We start from the raw sequence: 24,808 nt of genomic DNA, 5'->3' as shown, positions 1-24,808 counted from the left end.
AAGTGTGCCAACAAGCTAACGTCAAAATTACTTCTTTTTTTTTCTTTTAACTTTATTCAACATTTAGGTCAGTTAACAATGAAAAATACAAACAATTCCTGGTTCCAGCTTCTCACAAAAGCTGCAACTATTAGCTAAATAATCAATGGGTCAAAAATTATTTGAAAACTGATTATCGATTAATCCTTTAATTTTCCAAGCAAAAATGCCAAATCTTTGCTGGTTCCAGCTTCTCAAATGTGAGAATTTGCTGTTTTCTTAACACATATCTGAGTTTTGGATTGTTGGTCAAATAAAAGAAACAACTGTAATAATGTGGAGATTATAACTGGCATTTTACACTATTTTTTGACATTTTATGGTTAAAACAATAAATTGAGAAAAGAATCAGCAGATTCATTTGATATTGGAAATGAAAAACTATTCTCAAATGTGAAGAATGACTTGCTTCTTTCTCAAAATTACATTTTAATCAATTAGTTGTTTTGTTTTCCTTCTTTGCTGTTAGCTAACAGCTTAAGTAAAGCAGTTATTAGCTAAAGTAGCTACATGTAGCAGAGAGACTGTGGTTACTTTGAACCAAAATACTTAGCGTGTAAAAATCTACCATGAAACATACAACCTAACAATCATTTCTCTTCGTGTGGTTTATAAGTATCAGTATGTTTGGGGGAGCCACAGCGTATCGCACAGGAAATGAAACATACAGACTGCTAGATCTAAGCTAGCATACACAATAAGAGTTTAACTATGAACATTGATTTAAGATGTGGAGCAGTTCAATTACAAACTCACCAATTCACATGTAGCATTACCTGCAGGAGGCAAAACTGCCAAAGATTTGACTTTCCTCGGTATATAAACTGCTGCGGCTTGTCTTGCTGATGGATGGCGTCAAAGTGGAGCCTGAAGTCTGAAAATGCTAGTGCTGCAGCTGTCATTTTTATGTTATTGGTTGTCCCTCATTTCAGGTAGGCCACTTTACTTATTTATTTTATGTTTTATCATCAGTGTGGGTGCTTGTTTTTTTTACTCCTCTCCAAAAACCAGGACAGAGGCAGTGTAGGTGTGTGAGTTTTAAGAAGAAAAAAGAAACAACCAGTGCTAACAGGACAGCAGGTGACTACTGAGTGAGTAGTTTCTGTAACATACTGCATTATTTGCTGTGGCCACAGTTGCTCAAATAAGCTGTTACTGCTAACAGTTGGTAGTTGCTGCTTGACCCAGCTTTGTATGTGAATACTACTGTGCTGTCTCTGCAATGTTTTGAGCCTTCCCAAGAACAGTAAGTTAAATTGTTTTTGCTAATACTGTCTTTCCAAATGTTAAAATGCTACCTGGCAGTCCTGTAGTAACAGTCCCAGCAGTGTTAAATATGTTAGCAGTCCACCTTTTTTTATTTGAGATGAATGTCAGTAAACATGTCCAGTTTCAATGTTAAGGGAGCAACTTTTGGCAAGGAAGCATCATGGATGGTCAAATATCTGAAAACATCATTTACAATATGTACTAGAGATAGGAGATGAATGAAAAAAAATATGGGGAAACTGAAAAGTCCAGCAGGGGCGGACTGACCTGACATTTCCTACATACTTAAAGAAGTAAAATAGTATTTTGGTTATCTGCAATAGACCGGCATGCCAGCTCCACATAAGTGTATACAGGGAATTGATAATCATATGCCATTTTTCTTTATCTGGCATATACATACACGTGTAAGTGAAGTGTTGGACGTACATCATCTAAGTTTAATACAGGACACAGACTGCAGTGGTGCTTGAAGATGCCTCTTCCTGTGTCCTTAACCGAGGCACTGGCCTTGGTCTTGAAGTTGGTACTTAGGCACTGGGTTGTGGCTGCTCCTAAATAATTAGGATGGGACAAATGTGGAGGACAAATTTTCCCACATGATAAAATATTTAAGTCCGACAATGCTACTAAGCATTAATCTATTCCACTACTCTTTGACGACCTCTTTGACCTTACTCCTCTTTGAGTGCGTGACAGCTCCTCAGTTAAATCATCAGCACACTCGTAGGTATGTCACAACTGTTTATCCTCTGCTGTGCCGCTGTTCTGCCTCAGTGGCAAACCTAGCTGAAACTTAGCGAAGTGATTCTTGCTTCTTCATCTACAGCCAGCAGCGGTGCAGGAATCTGGTCTGACAGCACCAAGCATGCACAGACCAGCGCAGGAATCCTCTACAGGCTTCCTGCCAGTCAGGAATGTGATTCAGTGGAGTGAGGTCACCAAGGTGGGAAGTAACTAATTACAATTACTGCTGTTACTGTACTGTTTAACTTCAGCGTCTTTCTTCGCTGCATTGTAAGTTATGTCATCGCAAAGTAAACAATAACCTGGGAACAAGCCGAGACCCACAGGGGTTGACAGATTACTTACAGGATAATTTATGGAAGTAGACTAATATGTTTTCTAGTGAAGCAATTTCTTAACATATTTTCGGTCAGATGTCTTTATTATCAAACAATATATGCCATCCTGTTTGTTTTTTTTTAGTAATAGTTAATATTTGAGGGGTTTGCATATTGGGTCAACATTTTTAAAAATCCTTTAAATTCCAGTAAAAAGTAAAATAAGTCATCCAGTGGGCTACATCTACCGGTCTGTGTTTGCCTTCTGGTTGTTGTAAAGAGTCAAGACATAACAGGAAAACTGGAGAAAAATGTGGAGTAAAACTATTTTATTTTTTTTAAATCACAGATCATATAAAGACATACATGTCATCACTTTAACTAACGCATGAGAACCTCGAATAAAAATGTAAAACAATATTCTCATCTGTTTTGCATCACACAAAAAAAGATCACTTTTTCTTATTTTTGATTTTTATGGCACCAAGTTTACTTCTTTTTTGGTAAATTCCATTTTCAAAAATCTTTTTGTAGACATTGTACAGTGTAAATATTCTCATGATGACAGGTCATGTTCTTCGTCATAAAACAGAAACGAACCTCAAACTTCCACTCTGACCCGCCCCCCCAACTGGTCATTAAACAAGATAGATAGATACATAGATATGTATTTAAAGGGAATAATAATGATAACAGTAATAGTTAATTTCATTATTTAAAGTGTGGTATTAGTAGTTTTAGCATGGATATACTTGTCTACATCAGCATTCAGAAAACTATATTGCTGACTTAAACTACAGACAACATACTACAAACATAGTTTTATGAACATTTATCATTTAAACACAGTCTCATAATAGTGTTTTATAGTGTTTTGCAGAGGCCTATACACACACAGACTCCGCCAAATTAATTTTCAGCATTGTAGTTTCTGGTAAGCAGATGCCATTTTGTGTCTTTTGATCACAGTCCTGTGAAAGGTGACTCTGCTGTGAACGGTGCACAGAGATTAATGATTAAATTGGCTTTTGTCACCTTCTTCTCAGGGTTTGATTCTGTATTTGTGTAAGCTGTTATATGACACCATTTTAATCACCCATGAATCACACAGTTTGTGAATAATTAAGAACAATATTATATTAGAAAGGAGAAAAAAAGACAGCTGGCTAATGGCTGGCTGACATGAAACAGGCTAAGAATGCTAATAAGCTCATTTTCATATGGCTAAAGGGCAGATTGCTTGATTTGACTGTACATTAATATTAACATTATGTCAGGAATATTACTGTAAGAGATGTAATGTTTGTCTGACTGAAAAGTTTGTTCTCTATCTGGTCATTTCTTGAAACTGAATGTGAAAATGCTTGAGTGTGAGCCTCCCCAGCTTGGGAGATCAATGAAGCCTGGGGCCTGTTATGCTAAACGGCTAAATGGTTTTTGTGTTTGTGTTCCAACTGATAAAATCAGAGCTGAGTTTAACCAGCCAACTGAAACCCTGAGCTAACAGGCCTAATTAAACACCGCAGCCATGCTGTTGGCTTTGTGTGTGTGTGTGTGTTGCTGTGAGAGATAGATAGAAGGAGAGCAGTGGAGACGACAACAAAAAAAACAAAAAAAAAAACACTCTCCCCTTTAAGTCTGCAAATGTAACCAAATGTGGGCAAAAGTAGTCTACTGTAAGTTTAGTCGCCTGAGTCCTGGCAGTGAAAACACACCTTGTGCTTCTCAGTTTATCAAGCTGGCCTACTGTGTACTGCCATAGAGCGGGACACAATGAGGCCTTAGCTGATGGGGGGACTTCATGGGTAAATTGAGGCATTTAAAAAGAAGCTCTGTTCAGTGGTAACCTGATCCACACCTGACTGGGGCTTGGCATTCCGGTCTGGCTGAGGGACGAGTTCACAATGACCAGAGAAACTGCTACAAAGGGCCAGCACATAAGACATCTGAATAAATTGTATTAAGAAAAAAAAAAAAAAAGATTCTGAAAATGTGCTTGTGAATTTAGAAAAACTTCAGAGACATTTCAAATTTGATCCCATTTTATTTATTTTTTTTCTTTTACATTACATAACATCACATCATGATAAACGTAGTTATGTACAAAGTTAGTCATAGATAATGAAGTTTCAGAAACTGTGCGCATTGTTCTACTGTACCTGGAGAAAAGCCAAGTTCCCAGAAGGAATGCAGTTATTACAGTTATTACATTAAGAGGAAGAAAACAGATCTTTCAACAGATAAAAGCATTTTTTTATAATACGTTTTTTTTTTTTTTTTTTTCATGGCATTCACATTAACATTCCTGCTAAAAGCAGATTTACAGCACAGCATTCATCAAAAAAAGAAGCTCCTACTATAAGTACAACACTTTGCATCCTGGACAGCTGCTCAATGGAGAAACTCTGACTCAAGTCACATGGAAGAAACCCCAAGAAATCAATCAATCTTCCAGTGCGAGGATCATAGTTCCATAGTCATCATCATTCATCACCATCTGCCACAACTATAAATATGTTAACATGCTTTCCTGGACTGCCCTTTGTCAATACACTGCATGTCAGATGCACGAGAGCGAGAGAGGAGAAGTAAGAGAGCGGAAGGTAATGCCATTTAATGGACGGCATTACCAGACAGTATTAGACACCAATAATTACATCTAACCATGTCTGGTAAGACGCCTATCAACAGGCTGGAAGGATGACCTCTGAGCTTTCACCTGTGCAAAGAGGAAGAAGAGAGCCGGAGGAAACAGAGCAGTGTAGCAGAAACAGGTTGAAATGAGCAGTTCCTCTTTTGGTTGCAATTACAGATTCTGTAACACGCTACACTGTAGTTTTCATTCGTTAATATATTTAAATTGGCCAAGCATGCTGAGAGAGGATAAAAGCCACGAGTAAACAGACAAAGGAGAGAAGCAAAGTAAGCTTGGTAAACTCTTTCTGCTCCAATCTTTCTACCTTATTACATCAATACACAAATATGTGACGGCAACACAAAGAAGAGGGGTGACTGAAGGGGGGGAAAAAAAAGGCTATTTCATGTTTCTGTGGTTTGGATAATGGAGCTGGGTGGGCAAATAAAGGTGCGGCTCAATATTTGCGGGGTAATTCTCCCTCCTTAAACAAACACTAGTTTGTGCTCGCTCTATGACTATTATTTCCCTTTGTTTCTGATATCTGTTTGAAGGCTTCACCCATTAAATTCACATTTCTGTCCAGACATTGATGAAAACTTCTTCAGACAGCTCAGCTCTGCTTTAAAGTTGACGGCACACGTTTTACATTTTAGCATAACTAACACAATACAGTTTAATTTGCGTCGGCTCTAAGGTATCATTTGATTGTCTTTTTAGGGATAAAAAGCCTTCAGGAGCTGGGAGGAGGCCACAGCATGTGTAGCTCAGTTTTTTACCAGTAAAGCTCTCTCAGGTGAGCTCATGTGTCAGTTTCAGGATGTGCCACGCAGGTAAGGCAAGTCCAACCAATCACTGCCATACAACACAAAGACCAACGCTGTTTAGGGGAGGGAACAAGGAAATAAGGCCCTGCAGGACCGGTGGAACCATCAACTGACTGCTATTCTTTAACTTGGGTGGGGTGGGGTTGCCATAAAAGTTTTTTTTTTTTTTTTCCTTTTTCTTTTTACAGGGAAGTAAGTTAAGAAGTAAAAAACACAATAGCTGACCTTTAGGACCATTACTGCATAAAAGATCTACTCTTTGTCGTTCCCAACAGGAATCCTTCAACACTAGTCGTCTCTAACAGTTTTGAAAATGAAACGCTCAGACATAAATGTTTATGTGCTTTTATACAAACGGATTCCCCATCTGTCAGCACTGTACGTCATCTGTGCCGCTCTTCCTTTTTATTTTTGACTATCCTCATAGCCAGGGGCATCTATACAGACAAATATATAGTAAAAGACGCACAACTATTTAAATTAACTTCTGAGGAGGAAGTGACACATGTTCCAGTTATACTACCTCAAAATACTGAGCCAACTTTGCCTTTCAGGTTAATCCATCAATGACAGCATCAAAGAGGGTTTCAGCAGTCATTAACATCTTTGGTTTTAAAGTCACCGCAGGTTTTCAGTCACCCAGAAAACATCGTTACCAGACAGTGTTAGAACAACAGTTGTACAATCCAGCACTGTCAGGTAAGATGGATCCTGAGAGCCATTTCTGTTGCTGCTCACGTCTTTGAGCCAAGCCAGGTGCACGTTGCTGCTAACATTGCTAAAATGGTTTGTCTGATTGCAGTCAGCAGATGACTATCATCATCATTACCAGGCAGTATTAGAGAAAGTGATGATATCCAATGCTGCCTCGTAAGATGGAGATAATCACCCAAACACAGAACATCTCATAACTAAACTCCTATAGCGTACAGCACTCAGTGATATAAAGGTTTGGATAGAACATTATGCGATATCTTTGCAAGGTTATTAAAAGCCAATGAGTGAATGAATGTGACATCTGTTAAAGCAGATGTGTGTGCGAACAATACACAACCTAATCTTTCATACGGTTGTCAGAGAGAAAAAAAAGGGGAACTCAACCTTTATGATGGAGGGAAATGTGTACATAAGCGTTAAATAAGTGTCACAAAACACAGCCCAAACATCAACATATTTATCATATTTAAAAAGTGAACCATGTATGGTCCAGAAATAGCATTGTAAATAGGAGTGGGGAAGTCCGTATTTGGAGACCACCTCTCTATAGTATTATTGCTGAGCCCTTGTTGTGGTCAGGGTTTTCAGCTCAAACTCGCTGTCACAGAAGACTGGGCCACAGTAGTTGTTAATGATTGCCCAAACCTGTTCCGACTAGTCTAAATCTACGGCACGGCAAGGATGGGAGGGCTGCTTTTCACACAATACATGGCAGTTACTAATTTCAAATACCGCACGCTGCATATACGCTCAAAAATACCATCGAGTGAAAAGCACGTCAGCCTCGGGGAGTTGATTCTGCTCCACGTCACAACCCGGCAGACGGGAATAGTGTTTTTATGTTGCAACATACTGATCTGGCTCTAATAGAGCAGTGTTGTCAAGTCCATTTCAACAGATGTTTTATGAAATAGAGGAAAGGAGAAGGCCCTTTTTTTTTCTGTTTTCCGTTGGTGGACCTCTCAAGCTGTTGTCTTTGTGTTTGCTGAGTGATGAAAGGCTGATGGAATGCTGCTCGGCTCGACCTGAGCCGACGCCGTGTATGCAGAAGGTCACTGAAACAGCCCTCGTTTACTGAATAAGGTGGATCATTCACAGGTACACCGCATGAAATCCTCACACCCCGTGCTGCCATTTTAAGAATATGTAATTATCCTCCCACTTAACCATTAAACACTAAAGAAGTATTTTATCCATTATCTAGTCATTATACTTTGAACCTACAGTCAATAGATATACAGTATATCAATGGTTAGCAAAGGAGAGTTCGCCTTTTTGCTCTTGTCCTGATATATAAAGCAATTTTTTTAATCCTTTAGAAAGAACAAGGAATTTCTCTCAGCACAGAAACCCAAACAAAAAGGTGAGACATTATCGTGTTCATTAAGAAAGAAAAGGTTTCCAGTCATCTGCAAGCAGTGCAAAAGTAGAGCACAAGGGAGAGAGGGGGAGGGAGAGAGAGAGAGAGAGAAAGAAAAGCGAGTATAAGGGAGGGAAAAGTTCAGGGAAAGAAGGTGGAGAAGGAAAATGGAGAATGCACCTGTAACCTTACCGTCATGAAAGGTACCCCAAGGAAAGAATGTAACAAAACCAAAGTAAGTGAGCACGTTTGGAGGGAGGGGGCTGAAAAAGAAAGAGAAAAAAGATCTTGAATTTCCAGCCCGCTGCCTGAGAACGCGCCGTCTTCCTCCCAGTCAGTCAGGCCCCATGAAATGAGAAAGCCAAGCAGACCTGCTCTCCCAGACTCTATTTAGTTAATCATCAGCATTATAAACCAGTGCTGCAGGCCCTCTGAGGAAGAAAAGAGGGAGAGAGAGAAAGAGTGAAAAAAGATTAGCCCGGAAAATTCAAGCTCGTAGAAACAAGACCAAGAGAATAACAGGACCTGATCAAAGTAGATCATGTCCTATGTTACCTTTTGAAATATCTAGCCAACTCCTACGTCCAACAAACCTCCTCTCAGTTTGTCCTCTGTATGTCCAAATACTTCCTCTGCTGCTCCTAGCCATGGCTATATACTGCAGTTTTTCCCATTGTTGTACCTGGTGCTCTGTGCAGTGGGAGTCTTAACCGCTTACGGCTGCCCACGCTTTTTGCCTGTTGGAAGTGAGGCGTGATCAGGTAACTCTGCCCTCTGTGCTGGAATGTGACTCCGCTGTGAAGCGAACAGCCCGATAGGTAAACTGGCCTGGCCCTTAATCAATAGTTGCTGTCTTTGTGAGAAAACAATGGCAGGGAAACCCAAAACCTTATTTAAGTCCGGACCTTATCTCAGCGTCACCTAACTGGGCCTTCAGACTACTGAGGAGCAGCCAGGTAACAGCAGTATTTAGGCCGTGATACTCCATGCAACTAAAGCTACTTGGATGTGTTTTTAAATGCAAAGTTAATGTTGGACTAGATTTACATATGTCATTTTAGAGCTGGTTGCTCCTCCCCCCTCACTCAGCATCCTTTCACCTTTCTGTTTTGAATCTTTCAAATAAGGACTAAAATATTCAACAAATTTGATTATCAAAAGGGACTTTTCCTTTTCTACTTAATCCTTTTTACATATTTTAATCTAGCTACCTGTCCACCCCTCTTCCTTACTGACAGGTTACTTTTGTTTTATGTTCTGAATATTAGTATATTATATAAACCGGTAAAATTTGTAAAAAATTTAAAAGTTAAAATTATTATTGCTATGTTAAAGAAGGCACAAAATGTAAAATTGCATCTGTTAAAGGGGAAAATATCTTAAATCATATTAGCTAATCCTTCATCATGGCTTCTGGATGAAAAAAGGTAATCCGCATTCTTCAAACATTAGCATAGCATTAACTTTTTAAAATGGCCCCGGCCCATAATGCAGTGTCACTCACCCTATCAGCTGAATCAAACCGCAGCCTTAACTTAACCTCTCACCCCATGAGGTGATAAGACCTATAGTTCCCCTACAGTTCAATACAGTGACTCAAACTAGAACAAACAATGTAAAAATCAGTCCACCATTTCATCTGACCTCCCAGTTATTAAATCTCACTTTCTGTTGAAATTCTACCCTGCGCTTCCCGCCCTGTTGCCACACACTGGCAGAGCAACTAGCACTCATGTGACTTGCAGCTATTCAGGCATATGAAAGAAATGAACAAATGTTTCTCTTTCGCCCAATCACAATCCTCCACCTCGCTCTGCAGCCACCGCTGTACAGTATACGGTCGACATTTTCCCTCCATTTTCTCTTCTCCTTCTCCGACTTCCACGGTACTCATCTGCTTAAAAATGTCTTAGGAGCACCGTAGAAAACATAATAATGTATACCCTCTCTCCAGTGGAAATACTCTGCTCTAATAAGTCCAACGCCGCTGTCTGTCCCAACTTGCAGACAAACCTCTGAGGCAAGGAAAACGGATGAGCAGACATTTTACGTCCGACACCCATCCACTTCATAACAGCCTCTTTTTTTTTTTCTTTTCTTTTCAAAAGCACATGAAACAGGCATTGTTCAATCAAATCTCTAGCTTAAAGAAGAAAAACCAAAGAGGCGGCAAAAACTCTCAATCTCAAAAGTTAACCAGGGATTTACAGTTCAACAGGTTGTAGAGAAAAGTTGCCAAATGAGTTCTGAATTATCTCTTAACAATAAAATGTTCAAACTAATCAGCTATTGCTATTAGGTTATCAATTTGTAAAGCTGTTTCATACCGTTGTTTGGTGGATGTCTCCTTGTAAAGAACATTTTACGCTCTAAAAGACGGAGTCAGCCTCTGTCTTCATATCCTTTGACAAGTCTGGCAGTTTGCCTTTACCTGCCCCAACTGGTCTATCCAGTTTAGGAATGAGCGTTGGCTTCTATTGTTTCCTCTTCTTTCTTTCTGGTTAAATGGAGCTGGAATTTGATACGCATTATTTTCGCTTCCCATCGAAACTACCTAGACCCTCCTATATCAGCACACAATCGCCGAGGGCTTCGTACGATGACCTAATTTGTTTGCCGCACATTTCCTGATCTTAGCCGATGAACAAATGTCCGCAAAGTTTTAACTATGCCGTCTCTGAGCAACAGGTTATGACGACAGCTCAAGTCTTAAAAGATGGAGAATGAAGACAAAGAAGGGATCACATTCGTGAATTTACCCAGTCCTTCCCAGGTGTGGTCACCGAGCCAGAAACCCAAGACAAGAGGCATCATTGTATGAGGGCTCTTGATGCCTCGTTGGCTAGTCTTCCTCTTTCCTGCTCTTGCTGAAGGACAGTCGACCTCTGGAGCGGCGGTTAGGAAAAGAAAAAAAAGCTGTCCCTTTCAGGTAGATGCAGCCGTAGAGTCGGAGGAAGAGCCAAACCCCGGAACAAAACCAACCAGTTTGAAGCGCGTCAGCTCTCTTCCTGCTGCCCGAGCAGAACTTGTTTTTTTCCAGGAGCTCTCATCGGCGGTGTTAGGCGGTTAAGCTCCTCAAGAAGACAGAGACAGAATTTGTAAAGGGCTTGGTTTACATGTAGCCTGACCCCCCTCCTCCCCTTTTCCCCCACAGGTGTAATTTTCAGGTCGCAGCCAATCTCCTTAGCCTCTGGCGCTCACAGGTGTGTCCCCCATGCTGTCTTTGGCCAATGGTGGTTGAGACGAAACCTCCCCCCCACCCCACCACTCTCCCACCCTCCGACTCCCACCTCACCGGTTCGCTCACCTCTACCCTCCCCATCATCCCCCAGGTACCTTGTTGTGTGTTTTTTATGATGTCAGCTCAAGCTTCTGTGGGAACGACCTCCTCTGTTCCTATTACAACACAGACAACAGCTAAACCATCATCCCCAACTGCCAAACACACCCATCCTGTCGGAGCACAGAAAGATAAATCATGAGGCCCGACATACTGTGGGGGCAAGTTTTCAAAAACATGCATCTGTGAGGTTTTATCAGTTAAACCTTTGCCTACTTCTCAGCTGTATACATCTGCCATAACCTGAAATACCTGCCCTTTGCTCCCAGGCCTTCCCTCTACCTCCCTTTGTGTCCACACACCTTTTTTGTCCCAACAATAACCTGGCTGAGTTACAGCGGGAATGACAGGTGAACAAAGTGCAGGTGAGTAAAACTTGAGAAAGACACACCAGTAGTTTGAGGTCAGTTTGTGGGAGGTGGGGGAGCAGCGGCAAGAGGCTGGTGGGGCTCCTGGCCCCTAAGGGCAAACAGGAGCCTAATCCAAAGGCTGGCCAGGGCTTGGCTGGATGCTGGGCAAGGCAGCCACTTTCGGTCTCGAGGTGTAATTGTCGGGATTAGTCTCTCAACAATGAGCACAATGCCAGAGTCGTATCCTGTTTCAGCAGGGGCGTGGCACAGGTTGCTGCAGAACTACGTTGGCAAAGATGGAAGAAGGCGATTGTTTGAATCTGTAAACCCTAAACAAACAGCAGTCTGTGAAATATTGACCCAAAGTACAGTAAAATCACACATTATCCACCAATCAATCAGTTTTACCTTAAATATCTAAGATAGTTATGGCAGTAAAGTTATACGTCATTCCGTGCTAAGCCCCAGGACAAATTGTACTGAGGATAATGAGCTGATTCATGCTGACTGGTTATCTTTTCTCCCCAGAAAACATGTATCCAGACTGCAGACTCCCAAAAAAAATCTGAAAATGAAAAGAAAGCAGCAACTTCAGATAAAATGCTTCTTCCAAAGTCACAATTCTTTAGCTGATTGAATGTTACTTAACATAGTTTGCTGATCTTTTCTGACTACCACATTTACACTTGTTAATATGTTTAAGTAACATATTAGCTTTTTCTGTCTTTCACCAAGTCAACCCTGAGTGAAGCTCAGTCTCTTCAAAGGGAGCAGTTAGTAAATTGCTCTTCTCTGAAAGGTTTGCTTTGTTCAGGCTTTTCATTTGCATACCAAATGAGGTTTGGAGTGAAGCACAGGGGCCTGACCTGAACTTATTTGGGTACTGATGGCTATCTGGCTGGTTGGTCACGCAAGGCAGGATGTAAGGACATCCATCAGCAGCACTGACCCAACAGCCACAAACACACAGAAGCAAACACATCTACTTTCAGACACATGCTCAGAAATATCAAGAAACAACACCCTAAAATGATGTGTTTCCTGCATATTTTTCCTTGTATAAAGGATTTTTTTTTCTATTTTGCAATATGGCTTGTGATTTATGATATTTCCCTTTAGTTACTATTTTATGTCTTCACTGATACACTGTAACCCTGATTTGGTCTGTGTACTGGATGTACTTACAGGACCAGATGTCCTGCAGATTGAAAGATGAGATGAGACCTATATAAAAAAAACTGAAAGAAAATTATTATCTTTAAATGAGTTAATAAGCTATTGAACAGCAGCGGTTTGCATGCATTTGTCTTTACAGTGATCTGACAGCAGACGTGTGGTTCACAGTCTGGAGCCATGTCACAGCTTGTCAACTGAGAAAAGGAAAACAATGACTCATGTTTGTTTCATCTTTCCTTGTTTGCGGTTGCAGAACATTTCCATGTAGCCCTTCACTAATCTGCAATCAGTATCCAAGGTGACTAGTAAAACTGGACATGTATCTCCCCTCAGGCCTTCAACTGTAGTCATGATGGAGCTTTTATGGTGCATAGCCAAGTGAGAATCACAATACACATACAAGGTGACCTTGAGGGCACGCTTAGTCTCCTAAAAAACATTAGCGATTGTGAGTTTAATCTTAAACATAACTATGAATTAATCATTAAACTTGGACATACTTGATCTCTGGCACCACACTGTATCATACTACACGATGTGACCATCAGGAAGTGAAGGCATGACTCGATCATTATGTAACATCATCACCCATGACCTTTTTTCACCTGATTTTGTCAAAGTTACATTGTTCTTGTGCTGTAATGTAGTCAGACTTTCCAATCAGTCTCTCAAAAGTATTACCTAATTATAAGGAACCACACCAAACTTGTGCTTCCTTGTTTTGTTTATTTCTTTTTATCTTGTGCATCTATCAGTATAGTTTATTACATCATAGTGTATTACATTATACAGTACTGAAATAAACTGAAACTAGGTAATCAGGGAGAGAAGGAAACAGACTTAAATATGTAAAACACTGTGGTATCAGTTGGAATATTGGTTGGCAGTAATGTGAGGTATTCATTACTTTAATTGAGCTAAATGGGTCAAGATACTGTAATATATGTTCTTGAGATAATCTCACATTCAACCAAATTGTTCAGTTATACACCTAAAATACTGAAATTGTATTTAAACAGGTTCAGTACTCGTGCATATTAATATTGCACTATTGAAATGTCTCATATTTTAATGATATGTAGTTCAGAATAAACCTGGATATGTGCTGGACGGGGCTGTAAGTCTAGACCACTTAACTAGAGTCCAAATCCAAAAGACCAAACAATGCACATTCAATATTCTTCATAATGTTGTCTTACAGTTGTTCATATTCAGTCACCTGTGATATAACTTCAATCACTCAGTAATACTTTGATTGAGAACATTTTGAAGTGTGATGGAAACAAGAAAAAACATAATTTTGCTTACATGATTTGCTTAAACTATCATTTAAACTCTGAGAAAAACAAATACAATTATATTCAAAGGGAAACACTTGCACAAAGTTACAAGCCAACTATTAAAGTATGATATCTTTCTGCACCTTTGTGCATCAAAGTACACGAATAAAATGAGGATGCTTGTTTGTTACATGGCAAAGACTTTTATGTAAATGACAGTGTAGAGCAGTGCAGGTGATATTAAAAATATTATGTCTCTGTGGGAAACTGACAGTTGACTGACAACAGAGCAGCTGCTATGAGAACAGCGAGAGACACTGGGCAGGAAAAAAAAGGTCTCAGTCAAGAGCAAAGAGCAAAGTCACAACACCGACAAGAGCAGGACATGTCAGAAACATTATAAAGTCTCAAGACCAAGAGTGACTGGAGTCCTACAGCCCAGCTACTGGGCATGTTTAACTTGTATCATTCAACCTCTGCCTCTTTGATATAGTATCAGGAAAATTTTGGGTTGTAAAGGGTAGATAACAGTCAGGTACCCACATGAACACTGAAACAGGTCTTGTTCACTGTTATCATTCCTCCTTTTCATACTGGATATTAGAATATTCCTTCCAAATCTGTAAGTATGTAAGTGATGTGAGACAAAATCCACAGTCCTCATTTTATGCAAAAATGGATTTAAAAGTTTATCTGAAGCTTATATGAGGCTTCAGCCGTCTGACGTGGTCAAATAAAGTGAATATCTTTCACAGTTACAGTGTTTTTAGTAAAAAGAAAGTAACTGTCTTCATGGACAGTGTTTTCCTGTTCATCTGCAGTGGAAGGATCATAACAAAAAGAGAGAATTTAGCACTGAAAAGACTGTAACTTTGAAAGACATCGACTTGATTTGACTCGTTTAGACGACTGAAGCCTCACATTAGCTTCAAATAAACATTTTAAAACTTTTTCTTTTTGTTCATTTATTGTCTTCTTGTCCTTTGTTTTTGTTTTTTCTAATGTTGTGTTTCTGTTATTTGATCACTTTCTGTTGTGAACTATCAGTGTGAATTGTTAATGTGACATGAATTCTTACTATTTATTAGCAGTAGTTTGTATTGTTTTGCCTGGAGGAGTCTGAGGGAAGGGTTGGTGTGGGTGGCGTTAAAGGAATGATATGATATGGTTCAGGCTGTACTGTATTTGTTTTACTTTTATGATTCCTTTTTTTGTCTCTCTCTCTCTCTCTCTCTATATATATATATATATACATATTAGATTTATTTTTTCATAGATTGTGGATTTTATCCCCCATCACTTGTTAGTGCATTATGAAGGGATCTTCTGATGGTCAGTATGAACAGGAGGAATGATTACAGCAAGAACAACATGTGTCATTGTTTATTTGGGCACTTGACTATTGTTTTAGGACAGTCTTGAAAAAATGTGAACCTGCCCTTTCACACACACAATAAGGACATTACATATTGCATATTCAGAGGCTGTCCTCTATAAAACTTCAATCAGCATGACAGCCATTAGTCAGAATAGTGTGTGCATGCAGACGGACTCAATAAGAGTTTATGTCAACGCTCCTCACTTGGTATTTTGATCACTGGAGATACAAACTATGAAAGGACTAACGGACAACAATTAATAAACCAGTAAAACACCACTGAGTATGTTTTTCACTGTGATTACGGGCACTCTGACGAGGCTGTATGCTGACACTTTTCATGTTGTGTAGTAAATAGACACCTTGTATACCAGACAGCCCATGAAACTGATCTTGAAAAATATCCTGTGTGTTATAACATATTCATCAGTGATGAATAATGTATAACAGTCTTTCCATGGTCTCTGAAAGGTCATAGACACAATGTAAAGCCAATAATAGCCGCTGTTCTCGTGGGTTTTCCCGAATTAGAGGCCTTATCACTCAATATGCAGCATCTGTCTGTTGAGTCCTTTCTGTTGTTTTATCCACCTGTCTCCTTGTCCTGCCCTTCTGCTCAGGTGACTATGGGATAATTACAGAGATTTACATTGTCTTAGAGAAAATTGGAGGACTTAGCCCAGGTGTGATGTTTAAAGGCCCCTCATTACACTGATCAGCCCTCAACCACTGATTTCTACCAAGTCTCTCACCAATTAGCTCCCTGTCTGCCTCGCTACCGGGGCAGCAAAGCCCACTCACTATGTTAGCATACAGTAGATAAGGAAAATATGAAATACATCACTTTTTATGTGTTTTCTGCATTGAAATATTTAAAACTGACTATTGAACTTTTGTCTTTGCCTGGTTGTGAGGAGATACAGGCATAATTTCTTTTCACAAAGCCAGAGAATCACCAAGGGAGCAGAGTGCACACAAGCGGTCTAGCAGCCACAGCCGTGCTCTGACTTGCCGCCTGCCACCAGCAGCAGGTAATTGGCCCCGGAGGATTTAGGGCGGGATGGTGTGTGTGGATGGCGCGGTCGTATCCCATAATCTCCAATGGGGCAGTTGCCATAGAGAAGCGGAGTGAGGCATACCAATTATTGCTGCATCTTATTCCACAACACACCTGTTTGGCTCATCTGCTGGTTTAAGGCCAAACTGCCGCTGTGATCAGTCTGACATCAGTGACAAGCAAAGAGATAAATGGAGTAATACCCATACATATTCTATAACCCCACCTGTGCATCTATTTATCATAAACAAAATACATGTTCAGGGAGAGATGTTGCCGCTAGGATCTTATCTGACACAATGTTCATATTGTACAGATCTGCAAAAAAAGTTAGAGGCTATTCCTTCAGTGTTAATGTATTATACCTAAAGTAATGTACATGTTAGGAGCTAAAAGCAATTGGTTAATGTCAAGCAAAGAGGTTGATCAGTTAAATAAGAAAAATGTCTTAAAAAGAAAGACGTTGGTGTTGAAGGCAAACACCCGTCTCTACACAGCACTGTACTGTATAAATGTTATTCTACTTTCTGCATGGCACATGGCAATTGCTATTGAATGACATTCATTGTGGACATTATAAACATTTATCCGTCATTCATGCCACCATTTTCTGAAAGTGAAGTTTCCATCCACCTGTGTTAAATTGAGAAACCTGAGTGCAGGTGCCAGAAATTTGAAAACAAATAGCCAAAAATTCACAAAACAGGTTTTACATGTGCAGGAGGTGGGACAGTTGGCATATAAAAAATGAGAATATGTGATTAAGGTTCATGGAGAGAGATTTTTCAAATCCGTCTTATCTACTATAGACAAAAGAATAAGAACAGTGCAGACATGGTGCTTGTTGCATATCAATCCTCACTCTATCACTATATAGGCTAATTGCAGGGTATACATATAAAATACAAATACCATCTTAGGTGGGAAGCAGTAATGATAAGTCATGGTGTATCAGAGAGACTTATACACAGTTATTTAAGTAATCTTGTCACCCTTCTCCTCTTTAATGTATTTGCATGCAGGTAGCACTGATTCACATTTTGATTTTGCAAGAATTTTAGAAATGCACCAAAGACTTTTAAATTTTCATGGCTCACTTACAAAGTACCACAACTAAGGACGTGCCTATACTGTAGGAATAAAGACTCATGCGTGTGAAATTGTTTGTTTCCTGTTTACTTCACAGTTAAATCTACAGTATGTAATGTGTCAATGTTCCCATCATGTATGAGAGTATCTGACACTTCATGACTTTTTATGTTGCATTATTATAGACATATGTTCTGCATATATCAGAGGGAAATCCTCACTTTCTTTAACTTACATGTGCAGTCACACACACACATACTCTCTCTCTCTTAAGTTTGACTCTACCTGTCAAACACACCTGCAGAGCTGCTGGCCCGGGTCAAGTTTCAGTCATTCACGGTCGAGACGTTGCAGTTTGTTTAGGAAATGAGCGTAAATGCTGACCTCAAGGTCATCATTCATTGTGCCCTACTTATAATAGCACGCCAACCTCGCCTGCCTCACGGCCAAATTTGGTATTGTCAAGCTTTAAAGGATTTGTGTGTGTTCAGTTGAGGGCATTATGAGGAACTATGATAGCATACCATCTCCAAACACACCTGCCTGTTTCTTCCAAAAGACTTTCTATTTGGTCTCATGTAATTAGCTTGCTGTGTAATGTGTTTACTAAGGCATTAGCATAAGGGGAATGACGATGATTTTTAGAGGAGTATGCTTTAGTTCATGTGTGTGTTGAATTCATCCAAGCTTGAAAAATGTTGAATGGTTTTAACCAAAGGTGTGTTGTGAGTGCCCATTACATGAAGCTTTTAGCGTCCTCAGGGCAGAAATTATTCTAAGAGGGAAACATCATCCAGCAGCTGATAATCATTTGGGTCAATAGTCAGTTGCTGTGTGTAAATTCACAGAAAGGAATTATGCAGTTGCTAATGACATGGAAACATGTTACTGCTTTTCTCTCTCTGTCAAACTCATATAGTATTATTTATACATGCAGTCATTTGCCAGAATCAATAAATGCCTGTTAGTATTAGCATATTTTTTCCGCTGCATTAGAAGTTACCCACTCTTCAACTGACAAGAAATGGGAATATTCAGTTAGTTTTGGTAACAACTGGACCTTTCCAACAAAATGGTGCCACAAACTAAGACGTCCATGGAGCTAAATCAGGAACTAAATGTCCTTTTTGCACAATCCTGTTTGCCGTTCCACCACATCTGAACAACCGTGAAGATTTGACAAATAGACCAATAACGGATGAAATAACATAGAATTTTCACTCATGATGAAACATCAACACAGTTATATCATTCTTGTAGTTTACCGTTGCGTGACTGATGGGAAATCACCAACATCAGTTTGTTTTTTAACATCAGGAAGCATTACAAGAAATATACTCCCCTAGTCCTAATATTGATACTAAATGTCATCCACTGTCCGCTCACTCACTGTCTGAATGAATACTGCTCTTGTTGTAGCAGCTTCGAGGCCTGTGTTTGACCGATCATGCGGCAAATTCTGCCCAAATAGTTCCTCGGCCATCAGGAAGTACTACCTTTGCAGAAGGGACTTTTGGGGGGGGGCAAGAACTATCAGAGGAACTAGATCCTGGTTCCTCTAGTTGAGATGCAGGTAAAATCCCTGAGTTCCTAAAAAAAAGTCACTGAGTTCCTGGAAAAGTTCCTGAGTTCCTGGAATAGTTCCTGTGGTGGGAAAGCGCTATGTGACATATATAAGAGGCAACCAAAGATTAATCAGAACACAGCTTCACTCTGGTCACATAAATGAAGCCTCTTTCAGGTGTCATCTAACCACCTCAGCCTGAGTATCTCCATACTATTGATGATTTATTTGGCCATGTGGACACTGATTTCATGGTTGTTTGATCTACAGATACTATACTGTAGGTCAGAAAGGTCATTTTTAGGCAGAAGGGGCCATTACACAATGAGTTAAATAATGGCAATGAATGAAAGTTTGTCCTCAGTCTCATGCAGTGTCTCACTACCAATGCTATTTTACTATGTAGCAACTTTCTAGGTTCATCTTTCTGTCTTACTGTTTGATATAAAGCCCTGACATGTACAGTACATTTACTGTGTGTTGGGTAACGACTGATCTCTCCCACAGAGTGTATCATGGGGTCTGGCTGCAGGGTAACAGCAGGTCCTGCTAATGATGCAAGATGTGTTTGTGATGTGGAGGCTCTCTGGAGAGGCAGGGTTCAGGTGAAGATGTAGCCAGGAGACGACCCGCTGGGGCCAGTTACCAAGGTAGAAACACAGCCCTCCTCCACCCAGCATCCTTACCTGCACTGTACCTCTCCACTTCCTCTGTGTGTGACAGAAGGCTATGATTAAAAAAAACAAAACTGTACTGTAGATTAAATCAGACACCTTGAAGAGAAAAGTTGGAGTCAATCACTGAAATTTAATCTGGTTACATGTAGGTGGAAGTGGTTTTTAAAAATCAATATGTAATTGTTAAATAAACAGCAACACCTTGGTGTAATTACCACACAGCATCATTTCTCAGAAGTCTCTGCATCATTAGCTTAACTGGAAAAAAAAAACCCACCATGTCAGAACAGATTTTCCAGTGACTATGCTTCTGTTTTTGTTGTAAAGTCACCTCCGGCCCGACTGCACACGTTGCAAGATGCACGTAGAAGCTGTCAAACTTATCTGTTTGATTATGATAATTACTGTGCTATTTTCTAATTAATGCATTAAAAAACTATTGATGTTCAAATAACAAAAGGGAGACATTTTATATGCCTGAAATAGTCCTTTCACAAATAGGGCCAGTTTGAGAGGTGTGTACTTTTCTGATAAATTTGCCACAAGGAGCATCTCTCATTAATCCACTTTTTAAGAAAAAGTCTGTTCAGCATTGAACCCTAAAAAAACAACCAAAATGTCCACAAAATCATCAGATGTAACTCAATGTTTCTGTTCTGAAAAATCGTCAGTCTGTGGAGATGCAGCAGCAGCAGCAGGCTGAACGCTTCTCATTCAAACACACATCCTGCACATCAGTGTTTGCTTGTTGTTTCTATATTTACGGCACAGACTTTAGTAATATTTGATTTGCTGGATTCACTTGGTTCAAGTTTTATTTGTTGTATCCTTTGATTAGTAACAGCTGTAATAATTCATTAAGCTTAATCATTAAAGATGAATCTAACTCTACTCTGACAGCAGCAAACTAGATCGTGTTTGTTTCTTTACATAATGAACATAAATCAGCTTCATCCAAAGATACTTTTAACAATCTGCTTTTAGTTTTCACTGTTACTGTTAATGTCTCTGCAGGACTTCAGCATGTAAAACCATCATTAAAGCATTTGTTTCCCATCACTGTCTGTTGGCAGTAATTTACTGCTGAGCAATGTAAAAAAGTTGCAATTAAGTAAGATTTATAGCTCACAAAAATGTACTGTTCTTAGTAATGCTGATGACTACGGCCAAAATATACATCTGACCTAAGCAGTGAGGTGGTCAGGGAGGTACCAAGATATTCAAACTGCCCACTCAAAGGACAAAATTATTTCAAGGGAGAAGAATATCAAGTAAAAAGATCTCAAAAAGCAAGAAAAGCAAAGTCTCTAACAAATGATACTTATGAGTAAAGGTTTGTATCATGTTCACAATAACCGGCTCATGATATTCATCTATAAAGCTTCCAAACTACCTCACATCTCCTCTCTCATTTAAATCAAATAACTACAGCACATGATCCAGTAACTACGTAACCTCAGATACCCCTCATGTTCACACTAATGTTGGCAGAACTGGTTTCTTTTAATTTGGAATGAACTGCAAACTGCCCTCAAACTTGAGTCTTTCATTCCTCTTGGAGATTTAAAGCTTTATTATCTGATGTTTTCATGACTCTTGCAAATGATTTTATGAATTCTTTGTCGATTGTGTTTTTGTGTGTTTCTGTTTGCTGATTGTTGTCATGTCTTATGAATGTTTCTGTTCCTGTTTTCAGGTCTCTCTTGGAAACAAGATCTTAATCTCAATGAGACTGCATAATTAAATAAAGATTAAAGATGAAATAAAATTAAATAATTAAAAAAAAGAACAAAGTTATCCTAAAAGGACGTTTTACTCAGTGAATGGTTTAAGTGAACGTGCTGCATGTGATCTTGACTATAGAGTTAAAGCTAATGACTTGGTTTCATCTGTAGTTTTTGTTCTTCATGCAGGAAATGCACAGCTTCCTCAACTGTAACTGTGCTGTAGAGAAGACATTTTAGAGGAAACCAATTTCCCTCCACACTGATAACAATCTATTGTGCAATTACTGCATGTCACTAATAGTGAACACCAGGCCTGAGCGACAGGTTCAGTGTGTAACATAAATATATAGAACACAGAAATGAGTTATTCCTCTGCAGTAACTTTAACTTCTGATAATAATCAACAGTGCAATGTAATGTAAAGGTTATTATGACCTACAGATAAATTATTGTACTTAGTAGTAGTAATGAAAGTGTGGTTGAAGCTGAATACTCAGGCACCCCAATCTGGAAAAAACCCACATCAGTGCTGACACAGAAACCTGCCCTAAGACTGAATTTGTGCAAGTAAATGATCAGCAGATTTCATTCATTTGTATGAATCAGGAAGAAATGGGTATCAAAGTCCACAGGCCTAAACATTATCTGAGCCTCTCTGTCACTGTGTGAGAGCTACACATTAACACACTCGCTTTCTCAAAGCTCAACCAAGGTTTTACAACCATCCAAACACACCCTTTGGATTTGGGTGCTCTGTCAACACTGCAGTCTCCAGACGCAAATCTAGTAGGTCCACCTCATCCTTTCAGCCAATCATAAAGAAGCAACTAGATGCAACACAGTCCCATGAGAACCTATGGGAGAGCAGGAGCCATGGAGACCAGCTGTTACTCGGTCGATGGTTAAGGAAGTGTTGAGGGTGCAGGTGAAGGTGTCATTTTGGCAAGCAGAGTGTATACAATGGCCTGGACTGATGCTGGTGTTTTATGGCCACTGTACTGCACACAGCGGTGTGTTTATTTAGTCTAATCTTTGATCGTCCAGGAAGAGGCTGGCGTTTAAGAGGCTCTGAATCAACATCCTGCATGTTAGCCGTGCAGCAGATGAAAAAGCACAAAACACATCCCACGACATATAAAAACAGCTTGAATTCAGCAAATGCACTCACATGATCTACTTTTCACTAAACCTCCAGCTACACTTCATACCAGCATATAAAGGATAAAATATGACTTTACCAAACAGAACCCCTGTCTGTGCATTTCCCATGAGCCGAACCTCCCTGCTCTATTTCCACAGTGTTTCCCATCAGGTTGGGTACAGACAGTGAATAGATGTGGGAACACCTCCAGCTTTAACCCCAGCTGACCTACCTCTTGACGAATGTGACCTCCTGCCCTGGAAGATCACCCAATGTCTCCACCTCTTCAAGACAAAGCAGGCAGACAGGGAAGGCATATCTTCAAACATGTCGCCTTAACACCTATCTCCTGTTTAACGGCTCAGAATGGGGAACTTATACTCTCCAGCTCATCCAGGGCGGTGATACAGACTGGGTTTAAACGTGGGAAAAACCAAGGCGAAGATGTTGGCAGCTGTGATGTGTAGTGAGAGGAATGCACCGGTGTTATCACTCACTGAGTTATGCAAGAGCAGTTTGGTGGAAACCTTTGCCTGGTACAGTGTTGGGCCTCGAGCCTCCTTATGCACAGGCTAAACACACACTCAACAGCACGACGGTACAGACACATACACACACACACACGCACATGCAGAGTCAAGCAGATCCTGCCCTGAAGATTTTCTAATTACCCTCAGTGAATGGGAGGCACTTGGACACAAAGAGGGCCAACTGCCTGGGTTATCGCACACACCACCAACACTCCCCGTTTTTCTTCCGTATTTACTATTTTTAGCTTTCATTTATGGCTTTTTTTTCCTTAGAGGGCATGAGGTATAAGGGAGGCATGGTGAGGAGAGGACTTTTTTACGTGCAACTTTGCCAAAATCAAGGCTTTTCTTTAGAGTATTTACTGGCAGTTGCCTCTCCTTCACAGGAAAACTTTTCTGACGTCTCAGAGAGTCTGGAGCCTCAACTAAATAAACAGACATTTGACATTTTGGAGTAAACACACTCTAATGGAAGAAAAAACATCAAAATATGTAGCTTTTTTAAAAACATCTGTTAGATAAAGCCAGTTAGAGGAAAATATGATGATGATGTGGTTACCCAGAAAACATTTGATACTTTTTCACTCCAGCATTTGTCTCTTTGTCGGTTAAATGCTGAGAAAACAGCAAACTTTGCATTTAGACTTTTCAGGTTGTATTTTGTATTATATGTGTGGCTACACACTTCTGCAATCATTTGGTCCTTTAAACTGGACACATGTTGACCATTAAGATATTTTAACTTCTTCCTGCTGCATGTTGGATCTGATAAACAGGTTAGGGGCCTCAGGGTAAAAATGTATTACTGGGCCCCCGTTCTTATGCTGGAATAATACTACCTGGCCCCTGGTTTCTTATGTGTCAATTAGTTTTTGGTAAATTGATTAAACGCAATTTTCTTAAAAAAGAAAAAAAAAAAAAGGACCATATGAGCATGACATTAAAAAAAAGAAAACATAATAAAACTAAAATATTGCTAGTCTAAGGTTTTGATGCAGAACCGTCTCTAATACAGCTCCACAAGAATATAATCAAGGATGCAAGGATCTTAACAAATTTGCAAATTCTCACTTTACCTAAAACCTGTTCACACACAGTAAATAAGCCTCTGGAGGTCTGCGGCTACACAGCAGCCACCCACTTGTCCCAGCTGGTAATCCAGCCTTGCTCACCGGCCACCAGACCAGTATCAAATACTGGAAATTGAGTTCCAGGTATTTATCACAAACCCAAATCTTAAACAAGTTTCCTTAGAAAATACCGGTGGGAATTTTTAGGGGATTTTTAACATGTGAGGACATCATCTCCAAACTTCACTATCACAGGAAAAGCTTCAAACATAACCCACACAATCTCTTTCCTTAGTTGCCTGTAAAAAATATTTATTTTATTTGGAGTGAGTCTATTTGGAAGATAAAGTTTGGATAAAGTTTGTCTCTTTTCACCTGAAAACCACTTTAGTCTACAGAGCACCAAACCCTCACTGACATCAGCAGCTAAGAAGCTCTCTGATAGTACCAGAGCTCATTTCAAACGCAGCTGCACTTTGTTCTGTCTGAGAGCTTTTTTCTCTCTTGGAAACATTCTG

General features: G+C 39.7%; 1 protein-coding gene and 1 long non-coding RNA gene across 7 annotated transcripts in view; one reads left to right on the top strand and one right to left on the bottom strand.

The window, feature by feature from the left end:
* The window catches only part of ttll10 (tubulin tyrosine ligase-like family, member 10), a 37,437-nt gene extending 14,325 nt beyond the window's left edge, over window positions 1-23,112 (bottom strand). Inside the window, exon 1 of one of the 4 annotated variants that reach the window (XM_067591566.1) lies at window positions 22,923-23,112. In XM_067591566.1, coding sequence (XP_067447667.1) covers window positions 22,923-23,019 — 97 coding nt within the window. In that variant the 5' untranslated portion in view covers window positions 23,020-23,112. Of the gene's footprint in view, window positions 1-815; window positions 1,075-22,922 lie in introns of those variants that run through there. The other 3 variants (XM_067591568.1, XM_067591564.1, XM_067591570.1) reach the window with 3 other exon arrangements.
* Window positions 885-20,964, top strand: LOC137184158 (uncharacterized). 3 transcript variants are annotated; one of them, XR_010928622.1, is made up of 7 exons: window positions 885-971; window positions 1,051-1,130; window positions 2,138-2,254; window positions 5,728-5,803; window positions 11,066-11,243; window positions 11,521-11,616; window positions 19,653-20,964. It is a non-coding gene; the product is annotated as an uncharacterized lncRNA (long non-coding RNA). The 3 variants fall into 3 exon arrangements; XR_010928624.1 differs by lacking the exon at window positions 19,653-20,964 and adding an exon at window positions 12,917-14,486; XR_010928623.1 differs by lacking the exon at window positions 5,728-5,803.
* Window positions 23,113-24,808: the final 1,696 nt, after the last annotated feature.

Source organism: Thunnus thynnus, chromosome 6 (genome assembly GCF_963924715.1).
Source record: "Thunnus thynnus chromosome 6, fThuThy2.1, whole genome shotgun sequence".
Lineage (NCBI taxonomy): Eukaryota > Metazoa > Chordata > Actinopteri > Scombriformes > Scombridae > Thunnus > Thunnus thynnus.
This window is presented reverse-complemented; position numbering and strand designations above follow the sequence as displayed.